At 37.7% G+C, this 16,742-nt stretch overlaps 1 protein-coding gene across 18 annotated transcripts in view; it reads right to left on the bottom strand.

Annotated features, from left to right (window-relative positions):
• Window positions 1-16,742, bottom strand: part of RIMS2 (regulating synaptic membrane exocytosis 2) — a 767,247-nt gene that overhangs the window by 276,464 nt on the left and 474,041 nt on the right. For 16 of the 18 annotated variants that reach the window (XM_034763437.1, XM_034763454.1, XM_034763440.1 and 13 more), the window contains 3 exons: window positions 15,990-16,161; window positions 15,211-15,364; window positions 716-784 (listed from right to left, as the gene is read on the bottom strand). In XM_034763437.1, coding sequence (XP_034619328.1) covers window positions 716-784; window positions 15,211-15,364; window positions 15,990-16,161 — 395 coding nt within the window. Of the gene's footprint in view, window positions 1-715; window positions 785-4,444; window positions 4,472-15,210; window positions 15,365-15,989; window positions 16,162-16,742 lie in introns of all 18 variants that reach the window. The other 2 variants (XM_034763436.1, XM_034763447.1) reach the window with 1 other exon arrangement.

The raw sequence follows: 16,742 nt of genomic DNA, 5'->3' as shown, positions 1-16,742 counted from the left end.
GAAAGTTTAAAGACCCAAAAGGATAGTGTATGCGTTTTATTACTGTTATTTTTTCTTTATAAAAACAATTGTTGTTTTTTTCTATTTATTAACTTAGAAATATCCAGAAATGCAAAATGTAGTCTCTTCTGGTTTTACTGATGGATGTCTTGGAGAACTCAGAGTTGTTTATTGTGAGCTCTTTGCATCTTATTAGAAGAGGCAGGGTGTTGGATCTTTGCCAATAACATTTTTCGTCTTAAATACTCATGAAGCACTGAAATTAAATATCTGTTAACAAAAACAAATAGACTTTTAAAAACGTATGGCTAAAATTCCCTTCCCCACTCAAATGCTCAGCTTTCTGAATCCTTGACTCCAGTGTTCTCACTATTTCACTATGATTTCACCATAGAGTCTTCCAGATAACATAAGACCTGAATTCCAAGTTAAAAAGAAAGCACAACAAAATAAAACTCTTTTTTCATTTTTTTGGACAAAATACATTATAAAGAAGCCAAAAAAGAAAAGGGATCATTGCTTTTCCCCTTTACGAGTCATCTTTGTAGTTAATGCGTTAAGAAAAGCTAGCTCACAGCATCCTGGGTGTTTGTTAGAAAAATGTGTATTGAGTGCTGATTTATTTTTTACCAGGAGAAAAGCAACAATAAATTAGTACATGATAAATAAAAAAGCTCTTTACTGAAACTAGAAGAATGCCTTTAGAAATTCATACCTGAAACTACACCAATTCCATCATCACAGTCATAGTCAGAGACTTCACTATCACTGATTCTTTTGGACCCTGCAGAAAAAGAATCGTCACAAACATATCAGTGTTATTATTGTAAGTCAGAACTGCTCAGGCAATAATAATAACCAAATGAAATGTATTTCAGACTACATAACTTGGCAAAAATATATAGATATATACAAGGAGAATCAATACAGGATCCTTGGAACAGAAAGATATGTACATTATTGTAATGGTTATTAAGTGGCACATTAACTATTTTCCTCTAAATCGATAAATAATAGTTCAAAAGTGAAAGAATGAAATCCAGCTGCAAAATACTGAAGTTATGCTATGTTTGCATTTGTTTGTGCTTGTTTGCAATATGGCTAAACTCGTACATAAACACTTGGAAGAGGAATTATAGCTATTATGTTAAATGAATGCTACATTTTCTAAAAGGTTATGATAATCATTATTAGGGCTTAGCAGCTTCATATGCATAGTTTGCATCCTGCAAGACAATGTGAAAATTCAGAGGAAAAGAGGTATTTTAATGCTACCACAGCAAGCACAACACTTGTTAAAATAGCTAGAGCTTAGTTGGCAAAAGCAGATTCTAAATCCACAATTAGACCTAAAATGTAGGTCATGTATGACAAATAAATGTGTTAGCCTCTGTTTGGCTTAATTTTACTTACACACATTAATCTCTTTCTTCTTTGGCATCTTGTAAGTACAGGAGGGGTGCATGCTACGCCCAACCTGTTTTACTGCTGATATTGGAATATTAAAATCTGTATACTAACATGTAGGTGATACTCACCCATTCATAAAAGAGAATGTACTTTTTGAAATGAGGACAAGGCACTCTGTATTTTTTTAGCATTCTGTAGTAATACATATTAACAAATGATTACATGCTCACAAGTGTGTGTCAGCTCAGGCTGTTTGCAATCATCCAATAGGTCACTAGCTATGAGACTTAACCTATTTGCCATCAGTCTTTGGCATGTGTGCAAGGTTTCTGATGGGTAGGAAAGGGACACAGAGACTAAGAAGAATCACTACTCAGGGGAATGGAGATTATTTGCATATCTCTTAGGGTGGATCCTAGCCCCTTCCTCCATAATAGGGAAGAACCCTGTTGTAATAGAATCAGGGGTGTATAGCCAGATTGGGGATCCAATGAAGAGGATGTGTCCCCTTGGCGCATAGTGCATGCCATTTTACATGAATCATAGGGTTAGAAGGGATCACAAGGGTCATCTAGTCTAACCCCCCATGCCAAGATGCAGGGTTTGTTGTGTCTAAACCATCCAAGACAGATGGCTATCCAGCCTCTTCCAAATCATGAATGAAACACTCTGTATTTATAAATGTTTTGAAGACAGACAGCTTTAGCAGGCAGAGAATTCTGGAAGACCTCCTGAAACTACTTTCTACATTGGACCAGATATTAGACAGTGATGTAGAGACCTGTGCATAGTTCTGTCATCAATATCCCAGAGAGATATTGCTTTTACATGCAAGGTAGCACAGACATCTCCCAGGTTTACCACCTCTCGGGTGAGTGCCATAACCACTGGACTATGGACTCATTTCTCACTCTATCTCAGGCCCAATGTATTTTTAATTACATATACAAAGTGGAACAAATTCAACAGGACAGTCTAAGACAGACATCAGAATAACATATTGTCCAGTGGTTAGAGTTATCTCAAGATGATAGATGGCCTTTCGGTGGCTTAGTCAGTTGGGGCTGGAGTCACAAAAGGACTTAGGTGGCTAACTGCCACTTTAGGCACCTAAATCCAAGAATCAGGCCCCACTGGGAATCACCAGACCTCCCCCGCCCCCTTGGCTTCCACAAAACCCTGGAGGTGCCTAAGCTCATTTGGCACCTAAATTTTTGCAATAAAGTTCCAAAGGCATCTATGTTTCTGTCTCTGATCATGTGCAGAACAGCTCCACACCAGGTGTCCCAACATGTAAGCTCCAGAACAATGCAAGAACCAGGGGAAGACGTGTTCCTCTGCCTAACTTGCCTGCGGAGCATGATCTGGTAAGTGGACTCAGAGCTCGCCTACCAGATTGGGCCCTTATAGGCAATCTTACACATGATGATGAGGAGGAGAAGTGAATGTAGCCCAGTAGCGGGGCCGTAACCCTGCTCCTGCCCTGAACCGCTTAAAACAGCCCTGTGAGAGGGCTGTAGCGGGGAACCAGTAAGCCTGGGCTGATTTGGGAAGCAGCCGCAGCTGGGCCACACCCCAATCAGGCCGCAGATGGCCCTATAAAGGGGCTGCTAGGCTGGAGCTAGAGAGTCTCTCTCTGGATGTTGAGAGGGATGGGCCTGGTTGCTGGGAGCTGAGCAGGGGACCTAAAGTGGAGCAGGGCTGGGGAAAGGCCAGAAGAGCTGGCCTGGAAAACCCCCAGGCTGCAGGCCTTGCTAAAGGAGAAGAAGGATACTGGGATTGCAGAGGGGCATCCCAAGGGTAGGCGGAGGCAGCCGGTTCAAATCCTCCTTGCCGATGATGAGTGGCAATTATACTGCAATCCGCCCCAGTGAGCGGGGGCTAGACGGTGACTGGCAGTAGCCAAAGACTGAGGCAAGTTGGGGATAGGCGGTTGGGGGTTCCCTGGGGAGTGGAGACCCCAAGAGACTGCAGGGTACTGCAGGGGCACAAACCCTGACATAGAGCGGCACTGGGGTCTGGGAAGGACACGGGGGCCAGCGGCAAGGCGAGACACCAGCCTGCAGAGGGTGCTTCGGAGGTTGGTGAGCTAATTCCCTGGACGACCAGCAGGAGGCGCCACAGCGGGGAGTCCTTGTTGCGCTACAACCCCTTTGGTCTAGTTTAGTGCAGCCCCTAAATTATTCTAATTTATGCCAGGCTTGAAACAGAAACAGCCTTGGACTTAGGAAGCCACAACTGACTACCATGCAGCTCACTCTCTCAGTTTCATTCAGGCCCTGAGTATCCGTGGCTGAAGAGATTTTTGTGGGCATAGTATTAGCTTTAATTTCTTAGTATTACATTTATTAAACATAATTAAAATATAATTAGGTGAACCAAATCTCAGTGAAGTTCATGTAATTAAAACTGTTTGACCTGGAAAAGTCCCACATGAAATGTTTGATAGAATTAAAGTTTATATTAGGAAGGCTTTACATTATTGAGTTACTTATATTTAATTAAGGAAAGCTAAGAGCATCACTTTTCTTTCTCAGATATAGCAAAATGATTTACAACTGGGACAGTATAATATAGCTATATACAAAGACACTTCTGCTGATATTAACAGTATCTTACTTACCACATTTCTGCATTCTTTAACTATTTAAAACAGTTCACAAAGCAGCTTCAGTACAAGTTTTCAATTTTAATAAATCTCTGACCAAAATAACTTAATATTTCCCCAGTATAATTAGTAAAGCATACTACAACTTATCTATCAAATCTCTATCTATCCTCAAATAGAGACAGGCAAAACAAATATTATACTTTCAAAGTCACTGGAAGTTCAGCAAGGTGTTCCCAATACTAAGATGTTGAAAAAATAAAGCCAGTACAAAGGACATGACTGAAAAGCACACAGGAAAGCCAAGGAACTCTTTAGCAATTTAAAATATGCACAGTATGTAGCATAAGCACATCAATAAAATGTCAACTTAAACTGTGCATATATATGCAAGCAATAAACACTTCAGGCATGCTGAAAATTTACCTGAATTATATGAATATAAGCCTTTATCTGCAAAACAAATATTAAAATGAAGTGATGTCAAGAAAAAATACATGAAATCTATACATGTAACAGGGATGCTTAGAACCTGTGAATTTGCAATCACTTTTCTGTTTAGAAGTGGAGGAGTTATGGCTGGCCATATTAATGCTTAAAGATTTCCATAAAGGTATTTAATTCAAAGCAAATTAAATATAAAAGAGGAAAACCACAGTAATTAGCAGAAATTAAACCACAACAATGACACTTTGGTCACCAGTAGAAAGTCAACTTTTATTCCCAGTAACTGAACAATGTTGCCAAAGATACTCCAGTTGTTACCTATTCTGAACTATAACTGTGAATAAATGTTTACTTTTTAATGGCAACCAGTCTGTTCAAATAATATTCAATTATGTGAATTTTAATATAATAAAACAATAAATTACTATCCTTAAGTGATTGTGCAATGCTTTCGAATTGAAGAAGTCTCCAGCAGAATATTATCAGCAGCATTCACTTGTGGCAATTCTGCATGATATTATGGGCTGGCACCTAAAAGTCCTGTTCCTAATTTACCACACCAAAAAATAAAGTCTCTGTCAATCTTCCTCTCCTTCCACCAACTCACTGCCCCCAATTATGCAAGCATTTACATATATGAATAACTCCAGTCCTCCCAATAGCCCTACTGAGTTTGAGATTACTGACATGAACAAAGTTATTCATGTGGGTACCAGCTTGCAGGATTTAGTTTAGTATTTGTATTCCTCCTATGCTTCCTCACCTAACAGCTCAGCAGACCAAAACATTTATTTTGTTTGGTGGACTTTTTTAACTAAAGTTTGTCTCTTTTACAGGTTTCTAACTCATACAATTGGACAAATTTTCCAAAACTTCAATTTTTTGGGACTAAATTCATTATTTGATCATTTGTGAAAAAGTGAAAAGTCACTTTTGCATTTGCAAATTTGTAAAGCTACCACCGAAGGAGCTGATGCTACTGTCTCCACAATGCAATGAGAACATGGTTGGAAGCCAGGAAGTCCCGAGTTATATTAGGCCATTAAGAGGCTCTAATAATATTTTGCATGAGTAACAGCTTACTAATATTGTTTAGACTTTGCAACAACTTTATAATGTTGTTAAATATAATTGCCCCCTTTTTAAAGATGAGGAAACTGAAATTCAGTGAGGCTGTGATCTGTCCAAGGTCACACAGCATGTCAGTGTCAGAATCTAGAATTGGAACCCTAGTCTCCAGACAACTAGTTTTAGCAGTAATCTGCTAGATCAGTGTGCCCTCGAAGGCAAGTCACTTAATCTCTGTGAGCTTCAGTTTCCCACTGTGTAACGTGTATATGATGCTACTAACCTACCTACAAATGGCAATTCTGTATATTATCGAATTGTTTTTGTTGGTAAATACAATTAAAATTAAAAGAGCTCTCTTCTTTTTCCACTAGACAACATAGTTTCCAGGGACCCATAATCACTATATTCGCTGATTCATTCAGCAGGGAATTAGGCACCTAAATACTTTTGTGAATCTGGACCAAAGTTCCTTGATGTAATTACAGAGGAATGGACTTTCTAAGGCTTTAGTTCTGCAAAGAGCTGTACAGAGGCAGAGGTACTGGAAGGCACAGGCCTATGCCCATGTGGAGATCATTGCAATATTGCAGCCTATGACTATTGAGCAGCCACTTTTGCCGTTACATAGTTACAAGATGTAACATTAGAATAATTTTAAACATTTTTCCAGAAATTGTTATAAAATTATATATGATAGTTTATTATGCATAATCATTATATCAAGAGTCTGTTACCCTCAGTCAGAACAGAATGCCCCCTTGTGGAACCAGAAACTTTTAAACCTTTTTTAAAGACAACCTAATCTGCTATTTATATGGTTTTTAGCAAAGTAAAGCTTGCCTCCAAATGGTTTAATTTGCTATGAAAACATTTTTTTTCTCTTGTGATTTCCATTTTTGGTCCTCTTGAATCAGAATGCTATTACTATGGGAGGAGAATAGTTTACTAACTTGATTATATAAAGTAGCCAGACCTAGAGAACTATAAAAATACCCCAATTCCCTTTCACTGCTTTTGGAATTTTTTGCTGGGCCTTCCAATGTTTTTGTGGTTCAATCACACTTTACTGTAGCCTCTTTTTAATTATCCAAAACAGCAGAAAATTCATAGCCTAAACAGTTGTCCTTTCAGAAGGAAAAATATTGGTAGTTTAAAGGCTTTCAGACACCCCTGTATCATGTTAAATACCTTTTTGTTAAAGGATTTAATAACTCATCCATGTATAATAAGAATATAATACTGGTATTGATATTCATATCCTATGAACAAAACACTCATACATGCAAACCATGATAACATGCCCAAGGCCTGTGTTCCACAAAAGAAAGGGGGAAATTATGTAAAAAGCATGAAAGAAAAAAGTTATTCTTGCTCACTACAGTTAAATATCTGTAATATATTCTCCACTTGTGGGTCTGTGCTACTGCATGTAAAATGCACGTAAAATGCTCCATATTATAATATTAAAAAACCATATGCCTCTCCATTAAGTGCCCCATGCCTATTGACTGGTGAGATAGAATGGTTATAATTACCTCAACTTAAATTTGATGGTGGTGGCATTAACTTAAAATTATTTTATTGGCTTTCCATATTCACAGTACAGTGAAAGGAAACATGATATATAAGATCCTGATCCAGCAGTAAGATGTACGTGAGCAGACCTCTGCCTGTACAGAATCCCAGTGAAGTCAATGGGGTTTCTGCCAGCATGGATCTCATTGCAGGATGAGGGCCTACGTGTACAATAGCCCTGTTTTCACAGGATAAAATCGCAAACATATTTTAATACTTATCTCAGTTATTATTAAACTTTTCAAATTTCAGCAATACCAATAAAAAGTCTCTTGTTTTTCACAAGTTGCAACACTACTGATTTGCAAACTTTAACATTACAGTGCAATAGGAGGGATGGCTCGAATCTTCACTATAAAATTCCATTCATCCCCACACTTTGCTGAAGATAGAGGGAAAGCATTGCCTCTACACTCCAAGGAACTGAATCCAGGATCTCAAATCCAGTCAGTGAAATTAACTAACAGAGGAAACGTCTTTGAGTTAGTTACCTGTGAACTGAGTCTTCTAGTTTGTTAAATTCCCCATGTTTCTGGTTGGACCTGAAGGTTTCTAGTAATTTAAAATTTGAAGCTTAGCTCCAGAAAAGATAGCCTGTCTCCTGGTAAATTGCCCAACACTTAGCCATGAAGAGGACTGCAGAATGTATATCCCCATCTAGACCTTTTTTAGGGATATCATTTTTTTTCTTCTCATCCAAATTAATCAGACTAAATTTGGAAAAGGAATGTTTTGTTTTCCTATACTATATGCAGATTTCTTTTGTTGCATATGCTGCATTCAATCTTTGTCCCGAAATGCTGACGACCAGAATTTCTCCCTTACCAGAGTTCTTTTCAGTATCTCACTTTGGAATTATGTAGGTTGGCAAATGAGGTCCTCATTGACATTAATTCTAAGAACAAACAATATAAGATTCTTCATGTAATAAAACCAGTTAAGAATTTTCTTATTTTCAGATAATTTGAGGTCTCTAATTTGATTTTCTAGACACTGATTTTTAATTTTTTTGGCAGTTACATTCACTTTCATCTTTTCAGGATAATGCAGTTTGTCCATTATTTGTTGGTTCTCACAGTTAATTCGAAATACTGTTATTTCTGAAAACTGCTACGTTTTTCTTTGAAGGTCACAGTTTGAGATTAATTCATTTTCCCCTCTAATGAAAGTGCTCAGAATCTAAAACTTTTCTCCTTCAGGATCTCAGCCATATTATGTATCCTTATGTCTGCAGGTTTCCAAGCCTGTGAAAGTGCTAGAGAAGCTGTGTTCCAGAGGGACTGAAAAATTCTGTTTTGTACATATTTTTCTTTTTTGGCATCTCACCATTATCAATGCTGTCAACCCACACTTTGTGGTTAACGGATCAATAATTCAGGGAAGAGTGTGGTTCTAAAGAATTGACTTTGAAAACATGAATCTGTTGGTTTTTTAACACTAAGTAAAAATAAACAACAATAATTCAATTATTTTAAAAATATCTAAAACAAGTTTTAATAAACAAAGGGCATATGTCTCTATAAACAAAGCAGAATTAGTACAGAATTAGTGCCTCAAAATATTCAATAGTCTTACACCTTCACCCACCACTCAATATCAGCCCACATGACTCAAATATAAAACACTGTCCACTCCTCATACCTACAGCTGCAAATAATTGTAAAATGTGAAACAAATATATCTTGCTTTTCAATGTGAAGAATACTACATATGTACCCTAGGAAACACAAAGAGGGAAAAGCCTTCCAGATTTGCAGGCCCACAATACAGAAGATTTGCCTCCCAACCTCTTGAGTTTAAATTGTAGAACTACTGGTTGCCTCAGTCCCATTGATCTGAACTGCTGTAATACATAAATGTGATACCATACCACAATATTTACTTTACCTTACTTTACTTAATAACTTTTCCATGGAATTTGTGGTATTTTCTACATATTGTATGAGAAATGTCACGAATACCACAGTATAATGATCAACTACAGGGGGTAAATGCCAATATTTTTTAAATTACCTATAATGTTGTGTCTACAATCAGTTGTCAGAAGGAAAATAATGCAAATAACTCCCCAGTTACACTATAGAATTGCTTGGATTTTTTTTATGCACAGCTGATTTTGGGTGCATAATTGGAAGCTGGGTTGAGGCTGTAGTAAAAATGTATCCCAAAAGTCCACTTATGATCAGTGAGAGGGACTATTCATGCGTGGCAGGTTTATATAATTTTTGGTGGTGCCCAAAAGGGAGCTGTTCCGTCCATAGGATGGACCAGGGTAACCACCCCAGGCCCCGCACTTCAGGGGGATGCAGGGTCCAGGGTGGCCTGTGGGGGTAGCGGAGGGCCTGGTGCCGGCAGCAGTAAGTGACCCGGCCCCAGCCTGCCCCACTCTGCCCCGCCGGCTCCCAGCGTCACTCGGGGGAAGGGGTGGAATGGGGGAAGAGAAGGGGTGGAGCAGGGGCGGAGTCGCTCACTGCTGCCAGTGCCAGGCACCCTGCTAACCCTCTAGGCCGCCCCGGACCCAGAGCCATCCCATCCATAGGTTGGAATGGGGCAACCACACTTCAGGGGGCCCCGTGCTTCAGGGGAAGGCGGGATCCAGGGCAGCCTGGGAAGTTAGCGGGAGGCTTGGCGCCGGCAGCAGCAAACAACTGAGCCCGCCCCTGCTCCATCCCCTCCCCGAAGCCTCCATCTCCACCCCACCTCTTTCTGGCTTCCGCCCCTCCCCCGAGCGACGCTGGGAGCCAGTGAGGCGGACCGGGGCGGGCTGGAGCCAGGTCGCTCGCTGCTGTTGGCACCAGGCCCCCTGCTAGCCCCCCAAGCTGCCCTGGACCCCGCATCCCCCTGAAGCGATAAGCCCAAACATTGGTGGAGCTGGGCCCACGTTCTTAAATATTGGTGGAGCACGGGCACCCCGGGCCCATATAACTCACCACCTGTGGGACTATTTACATTTTATGTTACCATAGACCTTATATGCTATATGAAAAAGCTTAAAACATAGTCATTGTATAACAGCCAAACAGTGTCATTTGCGTAGTATGGCACCATGAAATCCCTTGGCTGAAAGGCCGTAAGAAGATATATTTTTATGTTTTAAATGTTGTATATTTGAGTGTTTTGCAGTAGCTGTAATCTTTACTTGTATATATGAGATACCCGCAGATACACTGCACTGCACTTCTCAATAGAAAGTCCAGGAATTGGATAGTGTGGGAGGATTGGTTAAGGATACAAAGTCCTTCATCTGCACCAATTCAAATCCAGCACAGGCTGGAGATGACTGAAACTTGTTACCATCTGTTGTAGGTTCAGTGACATAAGTGAAAATCAATGATAGACTAATTCTTAGTGGACATGTCTGTATCACAAAATCTGTCTATTCAGAGATAATCGAGGAATAAATGGGTATGGAAACTGAACTACTCTCTGCTAGAGTTGGCCACTGCAAACCAGCATATGGGGTACCGTGGAAAGTTTGCTATACATCACTGGCTGTGCATAAGTACAGAAATGCATTCTTCAGGGCTGTCAATCTGGCAGTTTTCATGATCACTAAAATTCACTGAAGCTAAAAAGAGAATTGAAAGTGCTACAAGCACAACACCACATCCCCGACTCTAGCAAGAAAAGAAAGTGGGTGAGTGTAGGTGATTCTTTTATACTACCTTCAGAGAACAAAAATTAAATAATTTTATCTCCTTTAAAGGTAGAGCTACACTCATTTGGAGACTATAAAGCCCAGATATGTCTACATATGAAAAGAAAAACAAATATCCTTGTAATTCAAAATCTCTTTTTTGAGAGAGATACAGTACCTCTAATACAGTAAAAATACCTATATTTTTAAAATGAGGAATGAAATATTTCTAACAGCAACAACTTTTGTATACATGAACTAAGGTAGCTCTTATTTTACAAACTAACAATAATATACTTAGTGTCATTCCAAAATACAAATAGAAAGTGGGAGGGTTGAACTACTTTTGTCTCAACCTGGAGACAGCTTTTGTAACGCCAGTAGCTGAAAGCAAGATTCACTATGCAATACACAGTTGAAGCAATAAGTGCCAAATGAAGGAAAATAGCTGGACTGACTTTCTAAGGGATTTTGTCTGCTCCAAAACAAACACTGGAGACTTTTAAAAGTCTGCACATGTAGAAGTACACCAGGACAGAGTTTAGGAAATAAAAAAATATAAACAGGATGACTGATTGTGGTGGAACTCTGAGACCAGCTTGGAAGGTATCTGCATATCTAACACAACATCATTGTCTCTTCATAAAATCATAGTCACTAAAGTTTGGAACTCAGTTGCCCTATAGGTTTAATTAACTGACACCAGACATAACATTTTCTGTCTAAGAAACTTGATTTTACAAGTATCTCTTTGCACAAAATTAAGTTTTATAATCTGAGAACCACATTCATATTCCATTATACAGAAGACTTTTTATCACAGCATTCAGTAAGACCTTCATAAGTCAAAAGACATGGTAAGGCCTTCAGTTTAGCTGAATCTTCTCTTGAAACCTCCAACAAAAAGAACAGGAACCACTTATTCCTTCACCATTATGGTGCTATTAGTAGAATATAAACACTCTCTTCTTGGTGAAGTCAGAAGGATATGCAAGTCTGTTCCCCAAGCATTCTTATGGCTCTCCCACTTTCTTCTGCAAGAAACTGATACTGATAATTTTAAACTCGGAGCTGCGGCAAATAAGTTTAATTCAGGCATACTCCAGTTCAAGAAATATATAATTTTGCAATTCCTGATGCAGGGATAACTCATGAGATTTACTACTGCTCAATGGAATTGCTTAGTTATCACATAGTCCTTTTCCTATAAGAATTCCTAGTGAATACTAAATTTCAGTGTGGACATTTTCCCAGTCCCAAATCTGGAGAATTTCAGTTCCAAAAGTCATTGTTCTGTATTTCTGTGCTTGCAAAACTATGTCAATTTGAATTGAGAATAATTTATGGGACACTAGGTTTCAAAATCTTGAAGTACCTACAGTCTAGGAAAGTGAGGAGAAGTTTGGGCTACGAGAAGGATCATGATTCTGAAATCTTTCTGAGTGGGCTTCTCATCTCAATTTGGACACATATATTATTACTGAAATTTAGACAGCCTTGTGTCGTATAGAGAAATGTATGAAGGTTCCAACAATTATAATGAGCACTTTTAACTTCTTCTTTGGCTTTAAACTTCTTTTTTGAGTCAAAGCTACATTGAAATGGAGAAGGATTTCTGCACTAAGTCCTGACCTCCAACCAGAGCAAATATTTGGCACCATGAAACCTTTGATAAGGCTTTCTATATTTGCTTTCATACAGGCTTACAAGATTGTTCAGGTGAGGCCAGGAAGACAGAATATACTCCTTAGATCTGAAGGTATGAGGCAATATATTTGATCAGATCTTGAAGCTAGTATCATTATGAGCTTTCCCCTGTGACGTTATCTGATTAAAATATGATCATGCAGATCATTGTTGCTACCACTGTTACATAATTGCAACAAATCTTCTACAAAGGTTGTCAAGTAAGGTGTCTATGGAAAGGCTATGATTTGCTGAATATGATTATGCTATTTGTATGCATGTATCATCTTTGTATTTGAAGTTATAAATATTGGGTCTATGCCTGGATTTCAAATGTTTGCTCCTCGGGTAATGCCCACAAGGTATTTAGCCTGCACATCTTGAAGGAAATATTCAAATTAAGTGGCCCATCAAGAAACACTTAACTCACAATGGACCATGGGAGACACCTATCTACACCTAATGGACTTTCCTGCTATGACTAAGCGAAATCATGCATGATGGACATGTGAGTTGCCTGTGTGACTCCAAATGCCACCTTTTACCTGTAATTTTCCACTAGTTGTGCTGAAGGCTTTGTTAGAAACAATGGATTTCCCTCAACATGGCAGAAGCTATAAAAGGTCCTGGAAACATCTCCATTTTGCCTCTTTCCTGCTCAAAACTCTGGACTATGGACTTATACTAATGGGAGCATTCTAACCAAGGGACTGAGGTCCTTCCAATGATTTGGAAGCAAAAAGAGACTTGATTTAAGCCAGCAGTTTATTCCATCACTGCTACAAGCCTGAATCAAAACTTTGCAATTATTGTATGTATTTGATTCCTTTAACCAATTTTAACTCTCACCTCTTTCTTTGTTTTTATAAATAAACCTTTAGACTTTAGATACCAAAGGATTGGCAACAGCGTGATTATTAGGTACGATCTGAGTTATATATTGAGCTGGGTGTGTGGCTGATCCTTTGGGATAAGAAGAACCTTTCATTTGATGAAATTGGTTGTAAAGAACCACTCATCTTAAAGTCTAGTGTTTTTGGTGGTGATACAAGGACTGGAATGTCTAAGGAAACTGCTGTTCTGACTTCTTGTTAACCAGAGTGGTGAAACAGAAGTTTACTTTTGTTGCTGGTTTGGTATATCTTAAGGGAGAATAACAGCCAGTTTTGGAGTGTATTTGCCCTATTTCTCAGCAGTTTGTTCTGAATTTTGTATTCTCAGTTGTGACCCACGGAGGCATGGTTACACCTCCAAAACAAAGCAATTAGCTGTTATGGTTATCCACAATGGCCAACATTTGAATGGTCATATGTCAAATGCTAAAAATAAAGGGGCTTGCTACTCAGGGTTTAAATATTTTCTGAAAGCTAGGGAAAAAATTAACTAAATGCCAAATAGAAAACTACTCTAGCACACCAGAAAAGTTGAATTTAATTTTTTTTTTAATTTACAGAAAAATTAACTGCAGGAAATGAAGAAGGAACAAAATAGTTAAAAACCATAAGAATTTGTCAAAAACAACAACATAGCTATTGAGAAGGATACTGGATTGAAAAGGAGATCCTCACCTGTCAGTCAGAAAAAGAAAATCTGACTAAGTATAATGATAATCTCAATGGTAGAAAGTTATGCATCACAACTTGATGCAGTAGTTTATCAATTTCAGAATATTATGATATGGAGCATTCCAATCCCTCTCATAATCAGCTGCACAACCTCAAAGTAGACAACTATTACAAATACTTATGTTTATGAGCTTAATTACTGGAGAATCCATGTGGAGTTTATAATATACTGAACATTGTTTGGGCTCCACTGTCAAAAACAAAATTTAAAAAATAAATATCTTGTCAAGGTATGCATATATGTGCATGGAGGGAGGGAGAGAGAGAGAGAGAGAGAGAGAGAGTGTGAACAAAAAAAATCTTATAAATCTTGTAAATTACAATTTTTTTTTTACAAAAATATCTGTAGGATTTGCAAAGGATACTTTACAATGCCTACAGAAATTTTGTAACAGTAAATCACAAAGCACAACTTTGAAACACTGACTCAATAAAGAAATTTAAATGGTAAAAAAAAAGAAGGTGATTAAACAAGATTTGGTCATACCACTTATTTTCTGCCTTAAGTACCTCTACCAACTCAGCGTAAGTTCTTTTGTTAACACTTCTGCTATTTACTGCAACCTACCATTGACCTCTAATATTGTACCATACAGAATAGAGTTATGAAGCACACTGTTACTTGCAAAATCAAACAAAAACTTTTGCATGGCAAATGGTCTGACAATTCAGAATTGTCAGAATTTAACAAAATGTTGAACATGCTGTTTTTACTGTAGTGATAGTATCAAAAGGCAGTAACAAACAATTGTATTAAATTCAATACATGCAAAGTTACATACAAGTCATTGTACTTCATTTTAAAAAAAAAGTTTAGAAGACAGTTACTGTGTTTCACTTTGGGTGTACAATCAGATTAGAAGGTCCTCAGCTGGTGAAAACTGGCATAATTTCATTGACTAAATTAATTTCCTTCAGCTGAGGATCTGGCCATATATTTTAAGAAAGAATGCATTGTCATGCACTATTCGGCATTAGCATTTTGAGTACTTCAGATGCTCATTGACAATCAAAAGGCACTGATTAATGGCAATGAAAAACAAACACACAATGTCGACTTCTCCTTTTACAAATCTTTAGCTTAGAATGTAACATACTGTACACACTAATTTAGATGAGATATACACAGCATTGTAATATTAATAACCTACTTTGTAACCTCCGTGTAGGGCTTTCACCATGTAGCTGTCTGCGTGGCAAATATGGCGAGGGATGGGGAAGTGGCAATGAGGAAACATCATGTGTCTGAAGTTTGTACCAGTGAGGTTCATCGTCTAATAGTGCTGTCTCTAGCTCAATAAGAATCTACAAAAGAAACAAGCACAGGTGCTACAGTGGAACACTATTTTAAAATAGGTATTTCTATACAGTTTATTCTAATCATTCTTTTAATGTTAACATACACATTTGAAATTAAAAAGAGTTCTTGCATTCACTCAAAAATGAGCCATCAAGACACTTATGAATATAGTACTTGTAACAAATTTTGACACCGAATAAGACAAACACTTCTAGCTTTAATAGCAACCTTAGCAACTTAATGACAATCTGAACAGCATCTAAACATCTTGGGACAAATTAATAAACATATTTCAACATCTTCAGTAAAGTTACGCCAGGGACAAATTTGGACCATTATCAACAATCCTCAAAGAATATGACTTTTTGAAACTATGTGCATGCTGTTATTAAGACAGAACAACTAAAGAATGTATCGGATAACAACATTACATCATAAATTTCAGGTAACTTTTAGGAAGAGTTACTATTAAACAGTCAAATACGTCCAACAGTGTCAGCTTTTTTTTTTTTACATCTGATAAAAATATTTTATTCACAAGAGCCAAAGAAATCATCACTCATCCATGTACTATTGACAAAGTCCCCAAACTACTGACTGATTATGAAGAGTTAAAACAGTACCAAATACCTCTCCTAAAAATTCACTTTCTTCCTCACGAACTCGTGCTTGGTCCCAAAGTGTAATCTCCAACATTCGTTCTCGAAATTCTCTCCGATGAACTGGAGAATAAATGAATGTTTGGTTCCATTTGGGTTCCAATGTTTTCTTTACTGTTTTTGTTCTTCTTTTGTTTTTATCACTGCAAAGAGCAATTTAAACATTAAAGACTTCCAAAAACCTACTACATTGTACTAAGCATTTTGTTAAATGCATGATCTCTTAGAACAGTGGTAATTTGTGTGTAGTTTGAAAGACTAACAATAAACCAGAAGGACATCAAAATTAGGAGTTTCTGATGGAAAAAAGATTAGGACCTGGGACTGGTTATAATTTACAGTTTTGTATTCATGAAGTGTGTTTACAAAATTCATTCGTTTAAAACTTGCTGTTTTTTTTACGTCATTCAACTGCGGTACTAATTTATATATTTTTAACAATATAATGAAGATACTGGCACATTTATAAATACTCTAAGTGTATAACATCCTAATTATATGAATAACAATTGCATTATTTGTAAACTTCTGGTAGCTAGATGTTGGAACAACATGTTAACTATGTAGTTGCATTTTATCCATATTGTTAAAATAAATAACTCTAATTGCGTATTTCAACACTCAAGATTTGTTCACCATAGTTACATTGGACATGTTTTTCCAGTGAAATTTGTTTAGTCAGAGCTTCACATGCTCACCTAATTAAATGCTTGAGTTGTTTAAC

The sequence above is a fragment of the Trachemys scripta genome, chromosome 2 (genome assembly GCF_013100865.1).
Source record: "Trachemys scripta elegans isolate TJP31775 chromosome 2, CAS_Tse_1.0, whole genome shotgun sequence".
NCBI classification, from domain to species: domain Eukaryota; kingdom Metazoa; phylum Chordata; order Testudines; family Emydidae; genus Trachemys; species Trachemys scripta.
Note: the sequence above shows the minus strand (reverse complement) of the source record. Positions and strands in the feature narration are given on the sequence as shown.